This window comes from Castor canadensis, chromosome 11, assembly GCF_047511655.1.
Source record: "Castor canadensis chromosome 11, mCasCan1.hap1v2, whole genome shotgun sequence".
Taxonomy (NCBI): Eukaryota; Metazoa; Chordata; class Mammalia; order Rodentia; family Castoridae; genus Castor; species Castor canadensis.
The window spans coordinates 52,947,533-52,974,471 of record NC_133396.1 but is presented as its reverse complement, the minus strand read 5'-3'; the positions used below and the strand labels follow the sequence as shown (position 1 = coordinate 52,974,471).

Here is a 26,939-nt window from a genome sequence, read left to right as displayed (position 1 = left end):
GAGAGGCAGGACATAGCCAAATCCCTGTAAAAACAGCATGATAAGAAAGCTTCCTGTTTTAACCTTTACAAAGAAAGTAACTTTGAAACACCCAATGGGCTCTTCATTTTGCTTTCTTCAGCCTTTTTCTGCCTAAGCTTAGTGCCCATGGTGCAGAACAGAGCTCTCTGAACCTCTTCTCATTCTGAGGGTTGACTGATTCATAAATTGCTTGAACACTGTTAATTTTGTCCATAGTTTTTTTAAAAAATCATTTATAACTTGTTCTAAGCAACATTTAAAAACTAAAATTTGCGATCTTTCCCATAATTAATTGTGTGGCTCCATTTGCATCCTCCATGCCACATACTAGATGCAAACTTGAATGGAGCCACTCAAGCGGGGGTTTCCTCACTGTTCCTTTAACAAGCTAAGGAACTTGTCTTTCCATTCTGATTAAGCTACATTATGGAGTGCTTACAATGGGCTTGGGACTACACTGAACATTTTACTTAATGACCCTCATTCAGTCCTCATGGACTCCCATCCCCCAGAAAGAAGCAGCCTTAGGGATTCATACTTCTGCCTCTCAACCTCTTGCCTCATTTGTAAAAACGGAAGCGACTCAACCAGAATGCAGAGCTGGATCCACAACCCAGTTCTGCCTGAATCTACACAAGCACTTCATGATTCCATTGCTAAGTACAACAGCTCCTGCATCCTAAGAATGGTGTGAGGATGGAACAATTCTTGGAAAACAGTTTTGGGGGAAGGCATAATGTCTGAATGCTTATACAACAGAATGTTTCCGCTTACTCAAGGTAAGTGGAAAATGTTTTATATTCTAATAGGATGTGATTGTGATTTCTGAGAGTTTTTTTCTTGGATGTGACTGTAATGCCCATCTTCCTTCCTTAAAAACAAGTGTCATCTTCAGCTGTGACAGTGATCTTGTGGCCACGAAACAAGCATGGGACAAAAGCCAGCTCGATAAGGAAGGTGGAATATCTGGGTTCTCCATGGAGTTAAGTAGCTGCCTAACACCAGCAATTGCCTACTTCCAGACTTCCTTTATGGAAAAGCACACATGCCCTTTTTGGTTTAAGATACTGTTATGTGCAGGATTTTCTGTTATTTGCAGTTGAACTTAATTCCTAGCAGAGGAAAGTAGTTAAGAGGAAATCGACAGGTACAACATACAAATGATGAAGTAAATAAGGTTTGTATAAAATCTGCAATAATTAACAACTGACTGAACAAAAAAACACCCACCTGTATGTAGGGAGGGATTTGAATTCAACCTTTACTTTTGATAACAGGAAGCCAAAAGTTAATGTAAAGCTGGTAGACCAAGATACACTGTGTGCAGTACTTAGTGATGTGGAAGCAGCTACTCCAAAAATATAAAGTAAAAGTGACTAAGACATTTGCTTCCAGGGAACAGGACGGAGGGTGGATGAGACTACATTGCTTTTCTTCCATACCATTTGATTTCCTTACCACAAGTGCCTTTTTTTTTCTTCTAAATTAATCATAGCAGGGAAGAAATTCTGTATGAGATTGTAGTCTTTCCTGGCACTACCTTATAACTTCTTGAGGAAATGCTACGCCTCTTCCTTTCTTATTCAAATGACAATATAAATGCTTTAAGGAGTATTTCCTGCTTCTCACCACAACACGATTATTACTTGGGTTTAATTTTTAAGTGAAAAGTGTGACTTGCATACATCTTAGAATGCATTCTTCAAAGCCAGGAGAAGGCTCTGGTTCCACTTCCTTAGCAGCGGTTCTCAAAACAGGCTCAGGAGCCTCCTTGGAAATTGGTGTGGGGGAGGGGCTGAGTAGGTGCTTCCAGAACCTCCAATCCTGCTTCCACTGGATCAGCTCTGCTTTATTACTGATATGAAGCTTCGGCATAAGACTTAATTAGAAAGAAAAAAAAAGTTCAATGAGTTTGAAAATAATTACACTATGGCAAAAGTTAGCACAGCTGAATTTGGCCTGCAAATATATTTAGTTTGATTTCACATGTGGTTCCCCTCTCACCCCTTTTTAAACTTAGAAGCATTCAAAAGCTGAGTGTGGTGGCTCACACCTGTAATGTTAGCTACCCCTGAGGCTGAGATTGAAAGGATCATGCTTTGAGGCCAACCCAGGCAAAAAAAGTAACAAGACCTCACCTAACCATTGATAAGCTAGAGTGATGGTAGTGCCTGTCATCCCAGCCACATGGTGAACAGGAGGATCACGGTCCAGGCCAGCCAGGACATAAACATGAGATCCTATTCAAAAAGTTCAAGTGGGGCTGACGGCATGGCTCAGGCAGTAGACTGCCTGCCTAGCAACTGTGAGGCCCTGAGTTCAAACCCCAGTACTGCCAAAAAAAATTAGATTTGAATATATCAGTACCTCCTTGCCATCCAATGAACTTAAGAAAAATATAGCTGTGAGCTATCAGAAAGTCCCAATGGTTGAGCACCTGCCTAGTCAAAAAAAAGCAAAAAGCATGTAAAGATGAGATTTCATATAAACATACTAAGACATAGTGACATAGTGACCACATTCATGAGTGGCAACATAGCTGCAGATGAGAAGACTCCGTTTCGGGTAGATGGGGTGTGGACTCTTTAATAACAGTTTTCGCCTGGTCACCTTCACCCATTTACCAGAACTGGGGACTCTGCACTAAGAGACAAGGAATCCAACTTCTTTCTTTGCAACAGGAAGCAGCATGGAGCAATGGAAAGATCACTGAACTGGGTCTTTAGAGAGTTTCTGAGCATCACTCATCAGCTCTGAAATGGTAGAAGTCAGAATAGGTTGTTACATTATGTTACATCTGCAATGTGATATTAACCCATTAGCCAGGAAGTCAAGTGACTTAATACAGCAAAGTTTACTTCTCATTGACACAGTATGTCCAAGTGGAACAGGCAGAGACTGTTCTACAAGTCATCCAACACCCCAGCTGACTTGAGGTTCCAGCATGGTCACTTGATTGCCTTAAAGGGACAAAACACAGAGCTTCAGAGCTCACATCAGAGCTTCACCTTCTTTATCCAGAAATGAACAGTCACTTTCACTTACATTTTATTGGCCATAGCTAACCACATGGCCTCAAGTAACTAAGGGAGCAGGAAATATAGAACAAATGGAATACTTTAGTGGGCATGACTCTACTACACACAACCTTTGGTGGGTTTTACTTCTCTCAGTCTTAGTCGTTCATGAAGTTACATGGTACATAATGGTCCTTCCTCTCTCTAGAGGTTATGGGGAGAAGCAAATGAGATGATACATAAAAGAGCTTTAATAAGCTCTAAGAGCACACAGACTTAAAAGGAGCACAGCACCTACACTATGGTGTAATTGATGAATTATGTGTCTTCATCTCTATACACACACCCTTACCTATTTACTTAGACATGAGTCAAAGGGGTGGTCTATGCACCCAACCTTTGAACCTGGGTGGACTGAAATGACTACTTTGTCTAACAGAATGTGATAGACAAGACATATTGTGAATTGAGGCTAGTCATAAATATGCCAAGCACTTCTCTCTTGGAGGCTCTGTTCTCTCAGTACCAGGTTGTGAAGGAGGCCACAGGAACCCTATGGAGAAAAAAAGAAGTTACAATGCAGGTGTCTTCAGCCTGGCTGAAGCCCCAGATGACAGCTGCTCAACCTCTGGACCTATGGCCAAATACACCCCAGGTGTTTCCTGTCTTAGCCATCTTGTCAAGCCCAGACTTCAAGTTTTTCCAGCTGAGCCCCAGATACCATTCAGCAGAGAGGCTGTCCCCACAGGGATCCAAATTCCTGCTTTTACACCACTGTGTTTTGGGGTGAATTTTCATGCAACAGCATCTGAAACAGTAGGCTGCTTACAGGAGCCATTTGATCACTACTGAGAGAAGGCCAAATAGTAAGTGCATCCTTACCAAAATTAATACATCTCAAATAGTGCACCAACAGAAACAATTACAGCTTCTGCTCAATGTGGATTGTATTGATAAGAATTCAGAAAGGTTGGGTGCCGGTGGCTCACACCTGTAATCCTAGCTACTGAGGAGGCAGACGTTAGGAAGACTGTAATTTGAAGCCAGCCTGGATGAACAGTTAAGCTAGCCTGAGTGAATAGTTCTTAAGACCCTGTCTTGAAAAAAGCCATCATGAAAAAGGGCTGGTGGAGTGGCTCAAGGTGTAGATCTGAGTTCAAACCCCAGTACTGAAAAAAAAATTTTTTTCAGCAAGGCTGGGGCCAGGTGTGGTGGTATATGACTATAAATAGCAGCTACTTGGGAGAGACAGGAGGACCTCAGTTTGAGGCAGCCAGGGCAAAAAGTTAGCAAGACCATTTCTCAAAAACAAGCCAGGCAGGGTGGCACATGCTTGCAATCCCAGCCATATGTGAGGCGGAGACAGGATCATGAGCTGGGGCCTACCCAGGGAAAAGCATGAGACCCCTCTAAAAACAAATTAAAGCAAAAAGGGGTGGGAGCATGGTTCAAGTAGTAGAGTGCCCTGAGTTAAAATCTCAGTTCTGTCCCACCCCCAAAATGAAAATTCAGTTCAGCTATGAGCAACAGAAAACTCAGAATAATAACACTTAAACAAGATAGAAACTTGCTTCTCTCTCACTTAAACGTTCAGATGGGTAGTTTAAGGCTGTTATGCCAAGTTGGGCATAGCAGTGTGTGCCTGTCATCCCAAGGATGGCAGGAAGCTTATAATAGGAGGATTGTGGTCCTGGGCAAAAAGTGAGCCCCTAGCTCCAAATTAACCAGAGCAAAAATAACCGGAGGCATGACTCAAGTAGTAGAACATCTGCCAAGCTAATGAAATACCCTGAGTCTGTCCCTCCTCATCCCCTCCCAAAACACTGTGCCCACCAGATGAGATTCAATCTGTACCTCATTTCTCTACTATCCACAAAATGAGGCCCCACCTTATAGTCCAAGATGGCTGCCCCAGCTCCAGCTCCAGCTAGCATGTCAACATTTCAGCCAGCAGAAGAGAAAAAGGAGGGGATAGGGATGCCTCCCACCCTTTTCCCTAAAAGTGTATCTATTGGCCAGATCTTAGTCACATGGCCACAACAAGATGCAGTGATAATGTCTGGGAAAAGTTATATTTACTGCAGGTTGCCAGGTCCCAACCAATGATGGGAAACCTAAAGAAGGAGAAATGAATATTGGGGGATAAATGATAGATACCGCCACATGCACAGTCCAAAATTAAACTCATACTTGGTTTAGGATTACAGGTTCAAATAACCATTACCCAAAGAAATATACCAGCATATCTTGTTACAACTCCCAACTCTAAAGATTTAGGGTAGAGCTTTCAAATTAAATAAAAACACGTCTTGGCCTGGTGGAGTGGTTCAAGTTGTAGAGCACCTGCCTAGCAAGTGTGAGGCCCTGAATTCAAACCCTATCCCACCCAAAACAAAACAAAATATGTCTATAGTACAATATCAGCTTTTCTCACTCAATAGAATAACACTTGAATATAAGTAAAATGGCAAACATGCACTTGACATTTAGACACAAATATTTCCTTTAAAAATAGCAATTAAGTCCTGCTTTGTATCCCACAGATGATCCTGTAAGGCATGTTTCCTTGGGCACTTCACTCAATAGTCTGAAGGTTGGTTTTACCATCTATAGTCATGTATTTGTCATGAGGGTTAAATGAGACCACACATATAAAATGCTTTGTAGAGTTTTATACAAATATAAAGTTATGCACCTTCCAACATACAACTCCAATAAAGACAATCAATTAAACAAAAAATCTTTAAAAATATTTTAACAATACACAAATTTACATTGATAACTTAACCTGCTAATTAAAGGACTTCTGAACAGAATTCAGAAGTAAACAGAATTCAGAATTAAAGGGCTTCTGAACAGAATTCAGAGCTGCCTGCAAGCTTATAGATTGGTTTATAGTTACATATATTGCTTTGTTTTAAGAAATACCATTAATATAAATTATGTTTTATAATAACCCCATTATAGAAAGAAAATATTCATAAAAAATGTCCTTTAGACATTTATTATCTCAAGTATTTAAATGATTATTCTCATTATGACTTAGGAATAACACCCTTTTAGTGGTAAAAGATTTTATTAGTCCAAACCACTGAAGAGCTTCCAGGCAGTTCCAAAGTAAACTCTAGCTATCTTTTCCAAAAAATAAACAGAACAGCAGCAATCCCTAGTATCCCTTAAATATAACTATGAAGATTTCATTTCTATTAATCAGATGTTAAGTAAATTATGTGTTACAAAATAAAAACAAAAACAAAATTTTAGCAAGGCGTGATGGTACATGCCTGTAATCCCAGCACTTGGGAGGCTGAAGCAGGAGGTTCACAAGTTTGAGGCCAGCCTGGGCTACATAATAGACCCTATTTCAAAAAGGAAAAAAAATCTTTAAAAAAATGATAACTGCTGGCCCCAATTTTGTGTTCATTTGCTTGCATATGTCTGAGATAGGCAATTTCACCTATATTAAAAACTAACCATTTTTTCTAATTCATATATAAATCAAAGTGCTTACTCACAATGCAATCAAAACTTACTTCTGAAAACAATCTAGAAATAGTATGTAAACACATAGAGCTCTGAGACAGACTAAGAACATCCTATGTTCTATGCACCAAAATACAAAGATCTGTTACAAATGTAAATGAACATACTAATTTGGAATACAGATATTACATAACAATGTGTGTATATACAGATCAATAAATTCTGACAATGTTTCTAGTGATACCATACTTTCCAACCCCAACTGGTATAAAGAAAATAGAAACAATGTGAAAACAATAAAGTTTTTAAGTGAAAAAACAAACCCAAAACTCCACTTTGATAGACTGAACTCTAAACCATTCAGAGTCAAGAATCTCTTCGGTTGTTCCCCCATATAATGGAACACATAAGCTTTCTCTCTTCAGGAAGTCTGATCACTTCCAGTGCTCTGCAACAGAGAAAAAAACTCCTTAATATTCAGTTATTTCACTTCATATACCACAGACTTCAGAGCACTAGAGCTAGGCAAACATTTCATGTGTAAGCAGAGTTAACTACTATATTATTTTATATCCAACACCCAATTATGTTAAAAAGTTGACACATCAGAGAATTAAATCCTTGGATACCACATCTACTCAGATGTCCAGCTTGTTACACTAAACAGAGCAAACAGAGCATCACTGGGAATTACATAAGCCACCGGCCCTACCCATGTTATGCCAAGCTCTGGGTTCAATTTCACCTGTATTCTAGGTTCCTCTCATCTTTAGCAAAATTAATAACCCTAAGGGAAAAAAATCTAATAAGCACATACATAACTATTACCCTAAAGTAAGAGCAAAGGTATACTAGGTCCATGCAAAAGTCTCTACATCTTATTTTCTATCAGGAGAAACTGTGTAGTAGAATGGAAAAAAACCAAAATATTTCTAGTGTAGAGGGCTGGGTTCAAATCCTAGCTTTGTACCACCTATCAGCTTTTTATTCTTGAGTAGATCACTTAATCTCTCAGGGCTTTGGTTATCTAGATTATACTTTTTTTTTTTTTTTTTTTTTTTGGCAGGACTGGGGTTTGAACTCAGGGCCTCATACTTGCAAAGCAGGAGCTCTCCTGCTTCAGCCACTGTGCCAGCCCTAGGGCTTTGGTTATCTAAAGTGTAAACCTGGGACCAGAAACTTGTTAGAATGCTAATTATGCCCCACCCCCAGATCTGAATAAGAAATCTCAGGGGTAGGGAACATAGAAATTTTGTGCTTTCTGGGTGATTGTGAAACATGTTAAGAGTTTGAGAACAACTGTTCTATAACACTCCTTGTCCAACCTACTGCTCTAAACAAAGATGAGGCATTGCTCACATGAAGACCTATTAAGCCAGGTGGTCAGGTGTGGTGGCCCACAGTAGGTAATCCCAGCACTCAGAAGGCTGAGGCAGAGGATCATGAGTTTGAGGCCAGCCTGGGCAACATAGAGAGACCCTGTTTTAAGTCACCAACCCCTTCCCCTCACCCCCCCCCCACAAAAATCTGATCAATTTTCCCAAGAGGTTTAACCAGTAACTGTTTACCTATAACTACTCCACTTATCCCATTCAAAACTGATTTAAACCTTCATACTGGGGAGCTGCAATAAAACCTTTACGTTCTAGGGAGGGAAAGAACATCTGAGTATTCAAAACAATCCTTAATGATAAGGTCTTGTTTCAACTTGTTCCTGCTATAAACCCTAAAGCCATGCAATATGCACTCTTCAAGAGCAAAGCCACCATAATTAATGGGAAGCAAATGAACTTAGGTAATTTAAAAGAAATAGTTATTATCGACGATAGTTTATTTCTCTTTTAAAATACTTTTAGGACATCAATGACGAATTTCTGAAATGTCCTAAAAGCCTTCAAAGGGCAAGTAAAATACCTTTACTATCATCTCATATTTAAATCATGACGTAGCTTTAAAAAAAAAACTTAAACATCCCATAAAAATTAAACTCTAAGAGTTAGAAATCATTACATTAGTTATCAATCACACCTGGAAAACTTACTTGTCTTAGAAACTGCTTTCCAAGATACGAGGTAGCCATGCTAGTTAAATTCTTCCTGCTGCCCACTTTACACCTGATGTAACCGTACAGGTTGGCACCTTGTAACACCACACCCATGATAACCACAGCCTGGAAGAGGGGAAAAATAATCAATTTACTGAACTAAAACTGACCTTTCTTTATGGTATAAGTGAACAAGGAGATGGCTATGAGGAAGAAAAGGAAAAATGAAGCTACAAGGAAGGGGTTGTGCCAATGAGACTCCTTACTTCACCAAAACAGACCTATCTGACATGTGCCCTGCATACAACACTAAGTCATCCATCCAAGGATTTAGTGAACACAATTGCTGCATCTGCCAGGCACCATCACCATGCTAGTTAACTCTGGGTGAGGGACATGTGAGATGGTGGGTAGAGAACATGCTCTCTGTTTCCAATGGGTTTATAAAATATAAGGCAAAGCAAGTGAGATGCAGAAAGGCTCAAATGTTAATTATTCCTAAAAGAATTATAAAAGAGAGTTAGTGGAGTAGTTCAAGTGGTACAGTAGCAGCCTAGCAAGCACAAGGCCCTGAATTCAAACCCCATTATCACCAAAAAAAACCCCCAAGAATTACAAAGAAGCAGTCAAGAGGAAGATCAAGTTGAAAAAACTGAGAGCAAGCAGAAGTGAATCACAGCTCCATGGTAATGTGTATGTGACAACTGGCTTCTGGAAAATGAGATTCTAGGCCCAATGCCCAACAGTAGCAATCCACAGGGATTTGTGGATGGAAGAGGAACAACACTTCTGCAGAGCTGCTTATTCCTTGTAGCCGCATCAGAGATCCTACAGGTGGACCCTATTAAGATCACTGAGCACTGAAAATAACCAACAAGCTCAGTCTTGAAATTTTAATTAATTAGGACAATGTGAAGAGGTTCCAAGGTTAAATATTCTAGAACATCAACAAAGATTTTCTGTAAAGAACCAAATAAATATTTTAGGCTTCATGGGTCTATCTCTGTTCCAACGACTTAGTTCTGTCATTCTATCCCCAAAGCAGTCACAGACAACATTTAAACAAATGGGCAAGGCTCTGTTCCAATAATGATGTACAAATCAGGTGTTGGGCTGTATTTGGCCTATAAGCCATTGTCTGCCAACCCCTTTGTACAATGAACAGCTCACCAACCATTCTATTATTGCAAGTATTATTCAGGAAATATTTACATTTGTGAAAAGGAAAGCAGCTAAACAGAATGTCCTTTTCCAATCTCAACTTATTTTCTTTCACCCTTAACAAGCTGGATAACTAACTGTAAGAAGGCGAAAGGTTTTTAAATGTTTTAACTAAGGAACTGGTTCAAATTCCTAGTAAAAGAGACAGCTGGTATTTTCTATTCTAAACTTGTATTTCAAGGAAATAAATACATAAGTATTATAGAAGGTTGCTAGTTACCTAAGTAAACATAAAACTGTATTCTTGCTCCAGTAAATCTCCTTTACCATCCCAAACTTCTCAGATTGGGGTGCTCCTGAGTATGTATGTGTCAAGATGCTAAAGGGAATCTGAATTCACTGGGCATAGGTCCTGGTGAGGAATCAATTTTATTCAATGACAACAAAGTTTAAAATAGATTAAGTTAAGACATTTGACTTCTGGTAGAAGAAGGCATAGTGAAGTCAGAAATGAAGATTTTCCTCCCTTTAAGATACAGACAGCAAAAAAGTTTTTTTTTGTTTTGTTTTGTTTTTGGTGGTTGTTGTTTTTCAAAAGGATGAAGTCAATAAACAAAAAAGAACTGGTGGTAATGGAAAAAAAAGAGTCAGTTGGTGCCAATCTACCCATAATTTGCAAGGGGAAATACACTAATGATTGCTACCACATGGCTAAGAGAGAAGCAGAAGACCAGAACAGCTTTGATACACAGTGAACTAAAAGTACTTGCTGAATTAATTAATAAAAAAGAAAAAGATGAAAGATTAAAGCAATTAGAAGACAGTGGATAAAAAAACAGAATGGAAATAAATTCAAAGATTTAACAGAAACTGATTTTCCTGATTCAAAGCAAAACCTGTCTCTGCATGTTAGAAGTGTACAAGTGTCCCAAAAAACTTGATACAGGATAAAAACAGACACATTCTGGTTATGACATTTTAAAACCTCAAGGGAAAAAAAAAGAATTTTTCAGGGAGGAAAATGATTCACTTATTCACTTAGAGATTAGATAAGCCTAGCCTCAGATTTCTCTAGAATATTCAATATAAAAAAATGACAGAAGCCAGGTGTGGTAGCACATTCTTGTAATCCCAGATCTCAGTACTCAGGAGGCAGACACGGAAGTATCCAGAGTTCCAGGCCAGCCTAGGATGCATAGCAAGTTCAAGGCCAATTTGAGCTACATAGCAACATCCTATTTCAAAAAATAAAACTTGGGTTGGAGATGTAGTTCAGTGGTAGAGCACCTGCTTAGAATGCACAGGCCCTGGGTTTGATCCCCAGCACCACAAAAAAAAAGTAACCTACCCAAGTCATCATTCAAATATAATAGTCTACAGGCTCATAATCTTAAACATGAGAGAGTCAAAGGAAAGTAAACTTATAAGTTATTTTTTGAAGAAGAACCTAGTCATAAAAGGAGAAGCTGCAATAAAAGACCTGGTGGTAGGCCCTGATATTGATGCATTGGAAAAATAGATCAAAGATCAATCAATGGGACTGAGTGTATAGGCACTTGCCTGGTAAGCAGAAGGCCCTAAGTTCAAACCTCAGTACCATCAGGATAAAAAAAAAAAAGACTTGAAAGATCAATCAGTAAAAAAAATATTACTTTAAAGGACAATTGTTCTAAACCTTGACAAAAATAACACCGGAACAAACAAAAAAACAAAAAAAAGGAAAAAAGATAGGAAGGAAAGGAACATAGGGGTGTTTATTTGCATCCTTTTCTAGATAGTCTATAAGTCGATAAACAGGTCTAAGTATATTAGAAGAACTAAAAGAAAACTATAACGAATAAAAATCTGGAAGTAGGAGAAACCATAATGTTAATTTTCCCATCTTTCACAACAGGAAATTCAGAAATACTGAATAAATGTCCTAATTCACAAAAGAGAGTTATGAGTATATAAATAATAACTACTAGAATAACTCAAAAATAAACAATAGAGCTTCCAAATCTAAGAAGGAAAATAACAATGTATGTGCACAAAGAAAAGCAAACCTATATAACAGGGACAGGAAATACTAAAAACTGGGAGAAAAAAACAGAACTAAGGTAACCTGTCAGCGGAACAAGACTCACAGTTTCCATGAACTGTTCTTCCAAAGATGGTAGCAACAATATTTTCCGTTTCACACCCTTTTCTAGATCCTTCTTACACCCCTCATCAATAGATGGAGCCTAATTTCCATTCCCTGGAATGTGGGTGGATGGCAACCGTGATATATTGAGGCCTTAGGCTAGACTGTGAAAGAATTCAGCTTGGGACCTGGACCACCCCAAGGAGAGCACTGACCTTCTATGTAAGCAGTCCAACTGCTATAAGGCTACCACACTGTGGAGAGGCCCAAACTAAGCCATGTGGAGAGGATGCTGGAGCTCATGATGAGGAAATGTCTTGCAGTCCCCCAGCCACTCCTACCACAGTCTGACTGCAACTACTCAAGACCCGAAGCCAGACTCTCCAGCAGAGCCCTACCAAAATCCCTACACACAGAAATGGCAAGGTAAAATGTTGTTGTTCTAAGCCACTAAGTTTTGGGGTGATCTATTCTACAGCAACCAGTAACCAGATAACCAGATAAGGTTACTACCCTACATTTTCAGGAAAGACCACTCTGTAATAAGAACTAGTAGCATGGAAATTTCCTGTTCTTAGAGAACAGGGGAGCTGAGAAGCAGAACTTGGGACACATGAGATGAAGCTGTCTATTCAGGATAGGTCCCTAATGCTAAGAGTACAGACAGCTACTAATTATAATTACCTAGCAGACCTTTCAACTACTCACCAACCACTGACACTGCACTGATACTCACCAACCACTTTACTCTGAAGGAGAAGAGAGCACTAAAGGCAAATATCACCCATAGTACTGGACAGGCAATAAGTCCTAACCAAAAGATTCTTGATTCAGCCTCTGAAACAGTTTTATTATCTTGAGACGTTGCCTACAAAAATAAGTAAAATAAATTCATTCATTACTATCGTGAGATTTATCAGTCTAACATTTTAAATAAACCTACATTACCCTCAAATTCAAAGATTAATATAGATAATCCAAGTCCCAAATTAGAACCAAAAATCAAATTAGTGGCTCCATGCCTACTGTAATCTTAGTGAATGATTTTGCTTCAGTTCAAGAATTTTGCATTTTTAGGGCAGAATGGATAGTTTATGCCATGACCCGAAATAGGAAAGATTGCTCTTTGGTAGGATCCACTCGATTCTTCTTGCACATGTACTATTTATTCATGAAGCTTTGCATGGCACTTTTTTGGGTGAGGATTAAGGAAATCAAGGTTACAGTCATTCTAAAGGTCAAGTCAGTGTCCAGAGTGGGGGAAAAAGGGAATCAAGGGACTTACGACAATACCCAGTAAACCCCAGAATTTACAAGGGTGGTGAGTTGTTTCCAAGGTAGATTTTACAATATTAAGAAATAAAGATGGGTGCCATGGCTCATCCTTGTAATCCTAGCTACTCAGGAGGCAGAGATCAGGAGGCTCGAGGTTCGAAGCCAGCCTGGGCAAATAGTTCCACAAGACCCTATCTCAAAAAACCCTTCACGAAAAAAAGGCTGGTGGAGTGGCTGAAGGTGTAGGCTCTGAGTTAAAGCCCCAATACTGCAAAAAAAAGAAAAGAAATAAAGGTTCACTGGCACAGTTACTACTTTCTGAGCAGTATTACTTGTCGAGGCCCTTTCAAGCAGAAGGCAAACAATTTAATTGGTACTATTTCCAAGATTCTGGTCCTCTATCTCCCAAACTGATTTCCACTGGGAAATGGAATATTTACTATAAAGTAGGCTAATCCAAAATAAACAAGGACTCTCCAGGACTCTTGAGGGCACATACTTAAAAAATATGTTGATCATTCAGATTTTCTATCCAGATGGAACTCTTTTTTTCTGCCCACAAGTGGAAGATGACCATGGGAACAAAGACAGGAGAAAAAACTGGAAGCAGTTATCTGCTGGGCATAGAAGGATCTATGGTGATACTTGACAAGGTGACAAAGTTGGGGCCAACAGAAAGAGATCTTCTATCAGCAACCCAGTAGGCAGCTTAGCATGCTGTCCTCTCTCAGAGGACTCTGTTCTTTATGTGTTTCCAGTCTGAACCAGTCAGAAAAATGTATTAAGTATTAGAAAGCCATAGGGTTTAGTAATGACATGGTAACTGACTTGGAGTAGTGCTTTTGATCTTGAGTACTTCATCCTTAAACATTTAAACATGATCTACACATAGTTTATCAGATTACGGTATTTAAAAAAGAAGACGGCAGTTACCTTTCTGGACTCAAACACCCAGTGGCTCTTTCCATCCTCATCAATATGATTCCACCAACGTAGGCCAACCATTAGTCTACCTGTAACATTCTGGAAAAGATTAACATAATCGGACACATTTTTAAAGCATTATAAAGTCGTATCTTAATGTACCATTTCATAGAATTCTTCATCTTTACCTCTATATTAGCCAACAAAAACCGCTGCAATCTGGCAAGATTAAACAAAATGGCTCTGGCATGATCAGCAGGCATGGGGCTTTTAGGGTACACAACAGTCTATAAACTTTCTCCTCTATCTTTTCCCTCATGAAAACTTGTCCTTTCTCCAATTTCCTATTTTTCCCCTTACTCTTCGGTCACTGTGACCTACCTTTTCCCACATATCCTGACTATACAGCTACATATATTTTAAAGTCATACATCTTACAAATGGTTATAGGCACTGGACTTCATTCAGTCCCTCGAATGTACCACGTTCTCTTTCTGTTTATTAATGTAACAAGTTATTTTGACAATTTTCATAATATTTATTTAGTAAACATTTCCTGCGCACCTATAAGACATTGTTAAAAAAATGATGACTAATAGACCTGTGAGCATAAACCTAGATGGAAAGCTAGATCTGGGGGTCAATAAGTGTTGTGGGGAGAAAGGAGGTCAACCAATGCTCAAATGTACCATTACCAACTGTGGTAAGTGCTATCAATAAAAAGTATAGTATACTTCAAGACTTTTAAGAGTATAACAGGGCCATTTGATCTTGTCTGGGTATCACAGAATGACTTCCTCACGAATCAACATTTAGAATGAAACCATGGACAAATGGGAATTAATTATACATGGGGTGTTTAATTAGTGTTATCTACTAACAGATTCAGGGATTCAGAGGTCTGTCAACTCGGACAGGGAAAAATTTACTTTCATTACCTTCTAGCTGACATTTAGCACAGGTTTAACTCATGAATGTAGACAATAAGCCATGAATTTAGGTAGAATTAACCAAAACCCGTGATCTCATCACAGTAAGACCCAGGTATTTTTCATCTTGTATTCCACTTGTTGCAGATATCCCAAAACCATTGTTTATGCTCATCACTGCTTTGAAAGTAGTTATTAGACCTGCTGCTAAATCATACTATTAATGTGATCATAAGAAGTACACATTACTAAACACAAATTTACCTTTCTAATATTTTAAATTATACAGTCTATGTTCTCCATATACCAAAATCAGCAGATGCTCAAATCCTTTATGTAAAACAGCATATATTTGCATAGAAGCTATACACATCCTATTTACTTTAAATCAGCTCATACAAAGTAAATGCTATGCAAACAACTGTTATACTATATTCTTTAGGGAATAATGACAAGAAAAAAAGTCTGTACATGCTTAGTACTGATGCAATTTTCTTTTCTCAGATAATTTCAATCCACAGTTAACTGAATACATAGATGCAGAACTTACAAATGAGAAACCCATGGGTAATTTATTTGGATTTTCTTCACTGTGATTTTAATCAATTTATGGAAACTCTCCCCAAGCACAAACAAAAAGGTATTATATCTGCACATCGAAAGTTCTAAATACTGCTACTAATTGGCCCTGTTAATTATTTCTTTCAGATTCTTTATTATTTTTTTTTTTCATTTTTCTTTTATTATTCATATGTGCATACAAGGCTTGGTTTATTTCTCCCCCCTGACCCCACCCCCTCCCTTACCACCCACTCCACCCCCTCCCGCTCCCCCCCTCAATACCCAGCAGAAACTATTTTGCCCTTATCTCTAATTTTGTTGTAGAGAGAGTATAACATTTTGATCCATCAAAGACTGATTCATTAGACTGCTATCACAATAATGTTTTTCCCATTTTCTCCTTGTACTTCTACTGTCTTTCACAATATAGTTTGATAAAACTTAATTCTCTGATTTCCGCTGTGATTCATAAAATGAACTTTTTGTTTTACTTTGTTTTTTAACCTTATTTCTATTTTGTCTAATAATAATATCATAATGCCAAGTTTTGTTTGGTTTTTTCTGGATTGGTCTAATATTATCTTTGCTTTCTTTTATTTTCTCTAATGTCATTATTTTAGTTAGACTTTATTTTTGACCCAAACTCAGAATTTTTATATTTACAATGGGAATTTAATCAAATTACATTTACTATTGTAACAAACTTTCTATCACTTCCATCACCTTGCACATGGGCTTCCCTGACACTTCTTTGTTTTCCTTCTTTTGCTGTATGAACTATTTTTGTTACTCCTATCTTCTCCAATGTTATAGAATACACACAACTTCTTTTAAATTTTACTAATAGTTGCCATTAAAATTTTAAAAGCATTATTTAACCTTTTTACTCTATTTGTCAAACAGGAATTGTAGTAAGGAGGAGGAGCAGAAGAAAACAGATTAGGCCTGAGTTCTGATAAAGTAGCAGGGAGGTAGGGATGGCATAGCAGAGAGATAAAAACTAAGAAATCTGAATGTGGAGAGGGTCACGTAACATTGGGGGTGGAAAGAGGAGGGAACATTACGTAGCACTAGGGTAAAGTAGCCTATAGAATTGAATATAACCAGACATGGATTAGACCTTGCTTTTTGTTTCTGTAACCTGCTTGCAAGGATAGATATATAAGGTGAGACCCCTTTGTTCTCGGGGCATGGCCTTTGGACATGAGTCCACTGAGTCTGTGCTGGCACAATAAATTGCTGCTTCCTGTGTAACTGCCTCAGTGTCCTGTATTTCAGCTTGTAATTTCCCATAACAAGACAACAAAAAAATACCAAAATAATAAAAAAGCTGTAACATTTAAAAATATTCTCCAAACTATTCACCCTTCTTCACCTTTTCTTAGACTTCATTAATACCACACGAGGGTTTACAAAAAGATTGTCTCTCTTTTAAAAAAATTAAATATTTATTCTCTCTTTTCAATTCTAGCTGCATTAAGATTTATGATTGTAACATACCTCTATTTCAACTAGTTTCAGAACCCTGCCTAACCCCCTTCCTAAGTCCATTTAATAATTCTCTGTTCTTAACTTCTTAATTTTGCTTCATATCGCAATCATTTGGATAGCTATAAGGAATTCTGCCCAGGATAAATGCATGGCATTTTTTAAGTCCTTGTTTAAAAAAAATACCCTATCAGAAAATGTACTATTTGGTATAACCCTAAAGGCTGTAACTATGGGTTGAACATCTCTGATCTAAAAATGCAAAATCTGAATTTCTCTGTCCTCTACTGACATAGTGTTCAACTAGTTTCAGATTTTGAATGTTTCATATTTCACATTTCCAGACTAGGAATGGCCAACATGCAAAATCCATGCAAATATTCCCAAATCCAAACAACTCTGAAATTTGAAACACTTCTGGTCCTGAGCCTTTTGGGTAAGGAATAAACCTGCAAGTTTGGAAAGTCACAAGAAGGCTTTGTTCTATTTAGCTGAACAAATAATAGCATGAATAACAAAGAGAAACATTCATGGAAACAAATCTGTGACAAGATACAGTAAACATTTTAGAGCATACGCAACAGAAGAAATTAAAAGAAATGAAAGTCACAAGGAAGAGTACACAAAAGAAAAACCTAAAGAAAACAGACCTCTGAAATCTTCCTTCTCACATTACGTGGCCTATGGAAACTGGCCACCAGTAAGCTAACCCCTACTGATATCTGTAAGAATTTTCTTTTTGGTCTATCAGTATACTGCCTCTTAGATTGCAAAATTTAATTTTTTTTTTTTTGCCTTTGATTTTTTTCCCATGATTTTACTATGAAAAATTTCAAACACATAGAAAAGTAAAAGTTTACAGAGAATACCTAACTACCTATCACCCTGCGTGTATACTCATTATATTCCAATACATACGTATTCATCTGTCTATGTATCTATCTACCCATCATTGGCTTTGACTTTGAGACCACTTCTTAAAATGCTTCCTATCCCTCTACAGCAGGGTTTCTTAACCTTGACACAACGGACATTTTGAGCTGGGTAATTCTTTGTAGGGGCTGTCCTGTACACCTTAAGATGTTTAATAGCATACCTGGCCTGTACTCACTGAATGCATGTCCCCTGCCCCCACCAGCTGTCACACATTGATAAATATCCCATGTGTGTGTTTGGGGAGGGGAGAGGGCAAACTTGCCCCCGGTTGAGAAAAAAATGCCATAGAATACCCATAGGCACTATTTATGGACAAAGTATATGGAGTTTTATTAGAAATTATACACAGCACACTTGCAAATGACCCTGAAGTAAAACCAGTGATAAGGATTAGAAGCAGTATGTGGGGTCTATGGCTGCTAGGAACATTAACAGCTTGACATATGACACAGACAATTCATGAGTGTAACAACCTGCATGTGATCAGATAGATCCAGCACTTTAACACAGATAAGGCCTGAAGTAACAAAAAGATAATTATCAAACCAAATTGCTAAGTCTCATTTTTTTTTATTGTTTACACATTGCTCAAACTTATATCAAACACAATTATAAAATAAAAACAACTGAACCTACCTTCACTGCCCAAAAGTCACATGACAATAACAAGATAATTGTCACCATGCAGGCAATAAAGCTGCTGCTGAGCAATTCACAGAGAAGATAGACTACAATGGCACTGACTCGAAAGAACAAATGGAAAAATGAAGCCACTGGATGTCTGAAAACCAAAGCATAATAAAAGAAATGTGATTACATTTTACTATAAGAACTGACAGATGTAAATGAAAAACATTTTAGCTATGGCAGAACTATGTAGTTCTGTCAAAATAAAAGAGATGACTTGAAGAAGCAAATTGCTTACCTCTCCTTTTTTTCTTAAGTCCCCCTACTTAAGTAGGCCCTGTTGTCGCAGAAAATATACTATGTAAACACGACTTTAACTCCTCATTGAACAAAAACTTTCACAAAACATATGATGAACTTTATCTTGGACTATCAAATCATGCCAAAAGAAATCGTGTGGCTCAAGTGTTAAAGTGCCTGCTTAGCAGGCGTGAGACTGAGTTCAAACCCCAGTAGCACCAAAAAAAAAAAGGAGAGAGAGAGAGAATTTATTTCAAGCCATTCAGGGATTAAGGCAAAGTCACCTTCAGGTACTTTGCTGTTTCTGTCCCCTCTCCAGAGGGTCTCACTATGTAGCCTAGACTGACTTTGAACTCAGAATTACAAACCTGATTTTTGGTTTTTGTTTGCTTCTTTGGGCAACATTGGAGTTTGAACTCCAGGCCTTAGGCTTACTAGGCAGGTGCTTGATTACTTGAGCCATGCCCCAAGCCCTTTTTACTTTAGTTATTTTTTGGATAAAGTTTCACATTTTTTGCCCAGGCAGCTTAGACCACGATCCTCCTACCTACACCTCCCATGTACCTGGAATGACAGGTACAGGCCACAATGCCTGGCTTACTGGTTGAGGTGGAGTCTCACTAACTTTTTTTGCGTGTGAGTAAAGCAGGAGAGTTTACTGAGATAGAAAAGTGTGTAAAGTGGGAGAGCAGAACCCCCAGAGTTGGGGGAGGGGGTCCCAAAGGGGGCTGCCCATCACTAACTTTTTTTTTTTTTTTTAACCAGGGCAGGCCTCAAACCAAGATCCTTCCAATCTGTCCCGAGTTGCTGGCATTAAAGGTATGAGCCACTATGCCCTGGCCTTAGTTTTTGTTTTTTAATAGCTTTACTGAGATATGATTCAAATACCATAAAATTCACCTATTTTTTTTTTTTTTCTGGGTCTACTGGGGTTTGAACTCAGGGCTTCACGCTGGCTAGGCATGCACTCTACTGCTTCAACTACTCTGCCAGACTTTTTTTGCATTGGGTATTTTCAAGATAAAGTCTCATGAACTATTTGCCCATGCTGGCTTCAAACTGAGATCCTTCTGATCTCTACCTCCTGAGTAGCTATGATTACAGGTGTAAGCCACAGGTGCCCAACTCAACTTACCTATTTAAGGGTACAATTTAATAGTTTTTAATATATTCATAGAGTTATATAACCATTGCCACAATCAATTTTATTTTTCATCACTCCAAAAAGAAACTCTGCCCACTGGCAATCATTTCTCATTTGCCCACAACCCCTTTAGCCCTAAGCAACCAACAATCCTTTGTGCCTACAGATTTCCTATTCTAGACCTCTTGTATAAATAAAACAGCACAATATTTGATCTTTGGTAATTGGTACTGTCCACTTAGCAAAATATTTTTTCAAGATTCAGGCAGAATTTTATTTTGTTAAGTGAATTTCTCTAGACAGAACTAAATTTAGCAGTGTTTGGTTCGGTAATTTCATGTTATTTATACAAGATTTAACTTTGGCTGCTCTGCAGATGCTGTCCTGAACCTACCAGCACCAAAGGCATGGCCACTCTGCTGTGCCTGTGACCTGGGGCGAAAAGCAAGTGCTATTTCTACACTCAGCATTAAGAAGCCAGTGAGCACTAAGAATGGTTTATAGCCTGACATTTCATCAGGGGGAGGGGGAACAGTGTAACTCTGAAATTTGCACACTAAATCGAATGTAATGCATCTATAGAAATTCAACACCCATGTTCATATAACCAGATTTGCTGATTTGAAAACGCAGTATAGAATAAAATGCTCTATGTCAATTATTCTCATTTCCTTTGCCTCATACTAAATCAGGCAAGCAACAGACAATTCACAACCACACTACAAATACTCTACCTTGAATCCTGTTAAAGTTTGAATATGAGATGTTCCCCACAGGCTCATGTGTTGAAGCATAGGTAATACTATTTGGGGGAAACTTTAGGAGGTAGGGCCAGTTGGAAGAAACTGGAGGCATGTCCTTGGGGCAATGTATTGCCTTGGTCCCCTACTGTATTTTTCTCTGCTTCCTGGCTGCCATGGTGAAAAGCTTTCCTCCACTACACTTTTCCACCATGATGTACTCCCGTAGTACAGGCCCCAAAAACAGAGCCAAGTGACCATGGACCAAAACCTTTGAAACCATAGGCCAAAATAATTTTTCCTCCTTTGTTTTGTCAGATATTTTTTCATAGCAACAAAAACTCTAAAACAAATCTCATCAGCTACCACCAACGTATGGACAGAACAGACTGCTACTAAGATGACATCTAATTTATCCTCATACCTGATTCTGGATTTTTTTGGTCTATTAGTTGTCTCCTCTTCTGCATCAAACAGTGAAACGTCTTCAGTGTCATCATTACTGTCCTAGTAGGAAAATTAAATATCCATGAAGCAAAACGAAATTCAGTATTCATATGCCTACTACATGCAAGGCTGCACTCATCAAAATGGAAGATTAAACTATGACAAGGTCACAGCCACCAGGAATTCATAAGCTAGGAAAAGGGCATGTGCAGATTCTCTTCCCCAACTCCAATCATCTGACAAATACCGTAAGTAACCCAAAAATCACCTGTCTCCCCACTCCCTGGCCCTTGGGCTGCTAAGCCCTGTGAGAAAACACTGGGGTGCAGAAAAGGCACCTGCAAACTGACATCTACTCTCAGCTGCTCTCTCCCAAGTCACAGAGAAAACTGAAGTTATTAGGGATAAACTCAATGTTTTTGGCTCCCTCACAAAACTATCTGACTGTATCCTTGTTTCCATGACTCCTTCTCACAATGCTTTCTTCTCTTCTTACCCAAACCTAAACCAACAATTTGAGCTTGGACTCCCTTTTTATCATGTGTCCTCAGGGGGTTTGTTCCATCACTTTCCCCTTTACTTACACCTTCTAGATGTTTCTATTGGGTCTTCCTAATCAGCTTATAAAAATTCTTCAAGTGCCACTTGAAGATTTGAAAATCCCTGCATCTCCCCTTCTATTTTCTACATTTCCATGGCACTCCTTTCTTTTACAGGCTTCTAAGAGTGGCTCACACATCAACCCATTTTAATTCCCCCTCAGCCCCAACCACAGAAACCCTGCTCATTGTGCCTCCCTCCCCCCACCACAGCCTACCTGTCTTTATTTCTGGTGTCACCTCTTCTCTACTTCAGCCTCGCTCTCATTTACATTACTCATAGAATAACTATCCACTATGAAAATCACACCATGTCACTACCTTGTTCAGATTTTCAATGGTGCTCCTCCATGAACAGGGTAAAATAACTCCTTCACATAAAGCGTAAGTTACATGATGTGATCCCTACTTTGCCTGACACTCCCTCCCACTGCACACTGCAGCAATGCTGTTACTACATGGTCTCTCCCATCTTTCTGTCTTTCACATGTTTTCTCCACTCAGCTCTTTCCTTTCCCACCACCTACCTAACTCACCATTAAGCAAACGACAAAGTTTCAGCTCAAACACTGAAACAGCTGAGAAATCCCCATGTCCACAGCACTTGAACAAATCTCCATTTCAGTTTTCACAGGATATTCTTATTGCAAGACTTCTCCCTCCTACCTCCATCTAGACTTAGCTGCAGAACAAGGACTTCCTCCATTGCAGTAAGTCATAGGGTCTAGCAGAACACTCGGTCAACATTATTTGCTGAAGGTGTGAAAGAATAAACAAGAGAGGCAATTGCAGGGAATACTAGAAGAAATATAAGTGTAAATGGGAGTAAAGGGCAGAAGGATAAGTATTTTTACTAGAGGGCTCTGGAGAAGCTTCCTGAAAGTTTATCAGCCAGGCCTTGACAGTGCACACAGGCCTCCTGCTTACCCTAGTCTCTCTAACTAGATGTTTTCAAAAGCACAGTGGAGGAATTCACAAAGATATGTTGAGAATGGCCAAGCAGCCCATATAGTAAGAGAAGGATGGGAGAATCAGAGAAGTTAAAGCTGGAAAAGATAAAATGGATTCAGGTCTGTGGTCAGTGGTTCTCAACCTTGACTACTGGAATGCTTAAAAAAACTAACAACAAACTGATAATCTGAGTACCACCTCCAGAAGTTGAAACATAATTGCTCCAAGGTATGGCCTGACCATCTGATTTTTGGTTTTTGTTTTTTTCCAATGCTGGGGCTCAAACCCAGGGCCTTACACGTAGTAGACAAGTGCTCTACTACTGAGTTACACTCCCAGCCTAGCATATGGATTTTTAAAGTTCCCCAGGTGATCAATATACACAGCCATTGTATGATGCTGTGGAATAAAAAACAGAGGCCTCTATTCTTGATCCAACGGTCTAGTCTTCATCCAGCAGAGCCTATCATTTCCCTACTGAAAATTCATAGAACTCTGAAAAACAGACTCCTTATGATGACCTATCAGGATGTGACCCTACTCATCTCTAACACCTCCTCTCACTTCTGTCAAAGGTACAGCCATCCAGGTTCTAAACCTGAGAACCTGTAAATAGGTTAAATTACTTGGCCAAAAAAAAAATTTCTACAACTGTGGTTTAATTAAGGTCTTGAGATGGGGAAACTTTAAATTACCCACATGTAATCACAATGAACCTTTAAGGAGGGCCACAGGAAGGCTGGTGGAGGGGCTCAAAGTAGTGGTAGAGCATCTGCCTACAACATGTGAAGCGCTCAGTTCAAACCCCAGTACAGCCAAAAAATAATAAAAGAGGGACAACACAGGAGATGATGAGACAAGCATTTGAATATGCTATGCTGATGGCTTGAAGCCAGAGAAAGGGACAACTAGCATAGGGAAGGAATGCAGGCAGTTTCAAGAATCTAGAATAGGCAAAAACAGACTATTCCTAAAGCATCCAGGAGTAAAGACCTGCCAGATTTCAGACCCTTAAGTCTTAATTTGAACTTCTGACTGCTAGAACTATAAAATAATAAATTTGTTTCATAACACTAAGCTTATGGTAATTTGCTACAGCAGCAACAGGAAACTAAGCTCCTGCCAGATTGGCCTTAAACTTGCCAAACTTTGCCACATTGGGTCCTTTGCACTTGTGGATCATTCTACCTAGAACAGTTTTCTCTTTTACCTTGCTCTTTGAAAAAATAGATTTTTCTCATTTACTCAGTAAAGACTGAACTCCTACTAAGTGCCAAGCACTAGTACAAGAGGTTCAGACATAAAATGATTTTTTAAAGAGGAATACTTTTGCACTCTTGGAGTTGCACTTACTAAGACAGAGAAGACTATGAGCACAACAGATTTGGGGGCAAAATCAAAACTTTGGTTTGAACATATTGTTTAAGATGGTCGTATAAAAACCCTTAAAAAACGAGAGAGGTAGTGTTCTGAACATAGAGCTGACACATTCTGATGCACAAGAAAATCCTGGCAAAGCATCTACAGGGTAGGGGAGAAACAAAGGCACAAAGCTGGTTAGGAGATACTCCAATAATGCAGCCAAAACCAATGGATTGGTCTAGGGTAAGTGCAGTGGAAATGATGAAAAGTGGACTGAGCCTGAACATGTTTTAAAACAGAGCTGACAGGATTAGCCAATTAAATGTGGCGGCAAGAGAAAAGGAGTCAAAGAAAATTCCAAAGTTTTTGTCCTATGCAGCTAAAAGGATAAAGATGCTGAAGTCAGACTCTGGATACTCCAATAGATTTAGAGATTAGAAAAGTGGTGACCAAGATGGAAGTTCTAGGGAGTGGAAGGTGACCCAGGATACAGTGGTGTCCTGGAAGTTCCATGACGTGTTTTCCGGAGCATCCATCAGAAGCATCCATCAACTGTGTCAACCGCTGATCACAAATAAGATGAAAGCCAAGAATGACTATAGTATGTTTAACAGGTCATCAGTGACCTTAATAAGAGTAGCTTCAGAACAGCAGGGGGGAATGAGGAAAACACTGACTAGAACTGATAAAAAACAGAATAGAAGAATTAGGACCAAGTATGGACCGGTCTTTCAAGGAGCAAAGAATGGGGCAACAGCTGTGGGGTGGAGTTATTCCCTAAGATAGGAAAAAGTAAAGCATATTTATATGCTGATATGGACAATCTTTTCAAAAGGACAAAAAAAAAAAAAAACCACCGGGCAGTTCAAGAAACAGCACTGCCCAAACAATGCTTTCTAGTAGGCAAGGAGGAACTGAAGCCAGTGCATGGAGGGGGTACTTAAGAATGGAGCAGGCAGTCTGATTATAATAAAAGAATATATGAGTGGTTATGGGCAGAGATGCAAGCCGGTAGGCCGATGGTACAGAAATTCCTTTCCAATGGCTTCTATGTCTCAGTGAAACAAGAAGCAAGGTTATCAGTTGACAGAAGAGAGGAAATGTTGACGATTTCAGAACTTTGAACAAGTTGTCTAGGAAGGTGGGAAGCAGGGGAGGGAATACTATGACTATATACGGTCACATGGTCACAAACCAGTTGGCACAGCTGTGTCTTCCTCCAGCCTCAGCCTGGATGCACATTCAGAGCTGAGTTTAAGCCACCAGTGGATTTTCTCCAGTCTGATCACCTCCTCGCAGTGGTCTTTTCTGACTATAAATACTAGTTGCCCCATCCTCAGATACTTGCTGTTTCACCACCCTGTCTTTACCATTACGACCAAAAAATACCTGGTTATGTAACTTATCATGCATGTCTCCCCTACTCATGTCCTTTGCAGTCCCAAATCCTCGAAACCTCCAGCAACCCTGACAATGCAGGGCAAGAAATCTGTCTGTACTGTTCAGTCCTATTCCTGGACCTAGATCAGTGTCTGAGTCATAGCAACCCCTCAGTAGGTTAATAATGAAATGAAATAAAACATCACAAGATAATCGAATAGAAAATTCACAATCGACAGTAAATGACTCTTTTAAAGAAGAAATGAAATTACCCTTACTAATCGCTACATGAAAACCAGCTCAAACGTGACAACGTCATCGGTGTTGGTGTGGGAACAGCAAGTTGAGGGCCCGGCGCCGGCGGGGTTTCCCATCCCTACAGGACGGCCGCGCACCCCGAATCAGGCCACCAGCAGCTGAGAGGCGCGCTGAGGGTTCCCCGTCACCCCGCCCGAGCACGACCGGTGGGGCAGGGAGGGGGGAACCACCCCAACCTCACACCCGAGCGCACCGGCGGCCCAGCACGGCCCCCGCCGGCGCCCGGCGTTTGTGGACAACCGGCTTCTCCGCAGCCCCGAGCTCGCGGTGCCCAGCGCCTTCAAGGGTCAACCCTCCACCGACGCCCCCGGAGCGCCCAGAAGCCCTCTGGGGACAACGGCCCTCCACTCCCACCGTCCACCTCGCTCTTCCTCGAGCTCCGGCAGTGGGCGGGGACGCCCCGCTCTTGCCCCACGATCCTGGCAGGCCCAGCGCCAAAGCGCCGCTGCCCTCTCCCGGAGCCCATTACCCTCACCTGCGGCAACATGGCGGCCCTGCGCCAGCCCCACTTCCGGGAGCCACGTCAGCGCAGCAGCCGCCAAGTCCGGTCTGCAACTGACGCAGGCTCGTCACCACAGGCCAGGAGCGGCCAGTACACTAGCCCTAGCCTGGCTCTACTTCCCCGACACACTTCCGCTTGGAGGAGTCTCCCGTGAGGAGCAGTTCCGCGGAGTTGAAAGAGCGACGGGCGGGCGGGGCGGCGGGGCGGCCGGGGGGCGGGGCGGCCGGGGGGCGGGGCGGCCGGGGCGGCCGGGGCGGCCGGGGGGCGGGGCGGGAAGCGCGGACTCAGGAGCGTGGTCTGATCCAAGAAGAGGTGAAAACCCGCTAGGAAAGGAGCCGGATACCACACTGGGCTCTAAGGGAAAGATTTGTGTTTCTTATGGGGAAATGTTTTTTGTTACCTATAAGGTGCAAAAAGCCATTCCCGCCAGCGAGGTTGCCCTGAGTGCGAGAGGCGGGGCACATCTCTTAACTTCGAATATCTTACAATGACATGTATTCCTGTACCGCATTTTTTAATCACTTCTTTTTCGGGGGTTGGGGAAAGGGTGGCACTGGAGTTTGAACTCACATTTGCTAGGTAGGCGCTCTACCACTTGAGCCACT

General features: G+C 40.1%; 1 protein-coding gene, 1 long non-coding RNA gene and 1 other non-coding gene across 5 annotated transcripts; 2 read left to right on the top strand and 1 right to left on the bottom strand.

Moving 5' to 3' along the window:
* Positions 1–531: 531 nt before the first annotated feature.
* On the top strand, positions 532–20,854 carry LOC141413820 (uncharacterized). The gene is made up of 3 exons (XR_012438744.1): positions 532–800; positions 19,657–19,710; positions 20,412–20,854. It is a non-coding gene; the product is annotated as an uncharacterized lncRNA (long non-coding RNA).
* On the bottom strand, positions 5,691–26,511 carry Tvp23b (trans-golgi network vesicle protein 23 homolog B). 3 transcript variants are annotated; one of them, XM_020173113.2, is made up of 7 exons: positions 26,308–26,511; positions 21,200–21,282; positions 18,601–18,745; positions 14,060–14,149; positions 12,588–12,719; positions 8,563–8,691; positions 5,691–6,969 (listed from the first exon to the last, which is right to left on the bottom strand). In XM_020173113.2, exons 1-7 carry the CDS (start codon positions 26,317–26,319, stop codon positions 6,943–6,945), a joined length of 618 nt encoding a protein of 205 aa, XP_020028702.1. In that variant the 5' UTR covers positions 26,320–26,511; the 3' UTR covers positions 5,691–6,942. The 3 variants fall into 3 exon arrangements, with proteins under 3 accessions (XP_020028702.1, XP_020028708.1, XP_073902901.1); XM_020173119.2 differs by lacking the exon at positions 26,308–26,511 and adding an exon at positions 25,787–26,140; XM_074046800.1 differs by lacking the exon at positions 26,308–26,511 and adding an exon at positions 25,793–26,140.
* On the top strand, positions 20,414–20,549 carry LOC141414461 (small nucleolar RNA SNORA43). The gene has a single exon (XR_012439489.1). It is a non-coding gene; the product is annotated as a small nucleolar RNA SNORA43 (small nucleolar RNA).
* Positions 26,512–26,939: the final 428 nt, after the last annotated feature.

Excerpts from the sequence above, each read along its gene's own strand:
- Tvp23b (XM_020173113.2), bottom strand. Across the intron at positions 12,720-14,059 it reads GGGTGTTTGAGTCCAGAAAG|GCAACGTCTCAAGATAATAA; the intron begins GTAACTGCCGTC and ends TTATTTTTGTAG. Across the intron at positions 8,692-12,587 it reads CCTTCAGAGTAAAGTGGTTG|GCTGTGGTTATCATGGGTGT; the intron begins GTGAGTATCAGT and ends CCCCTCTTCCAG.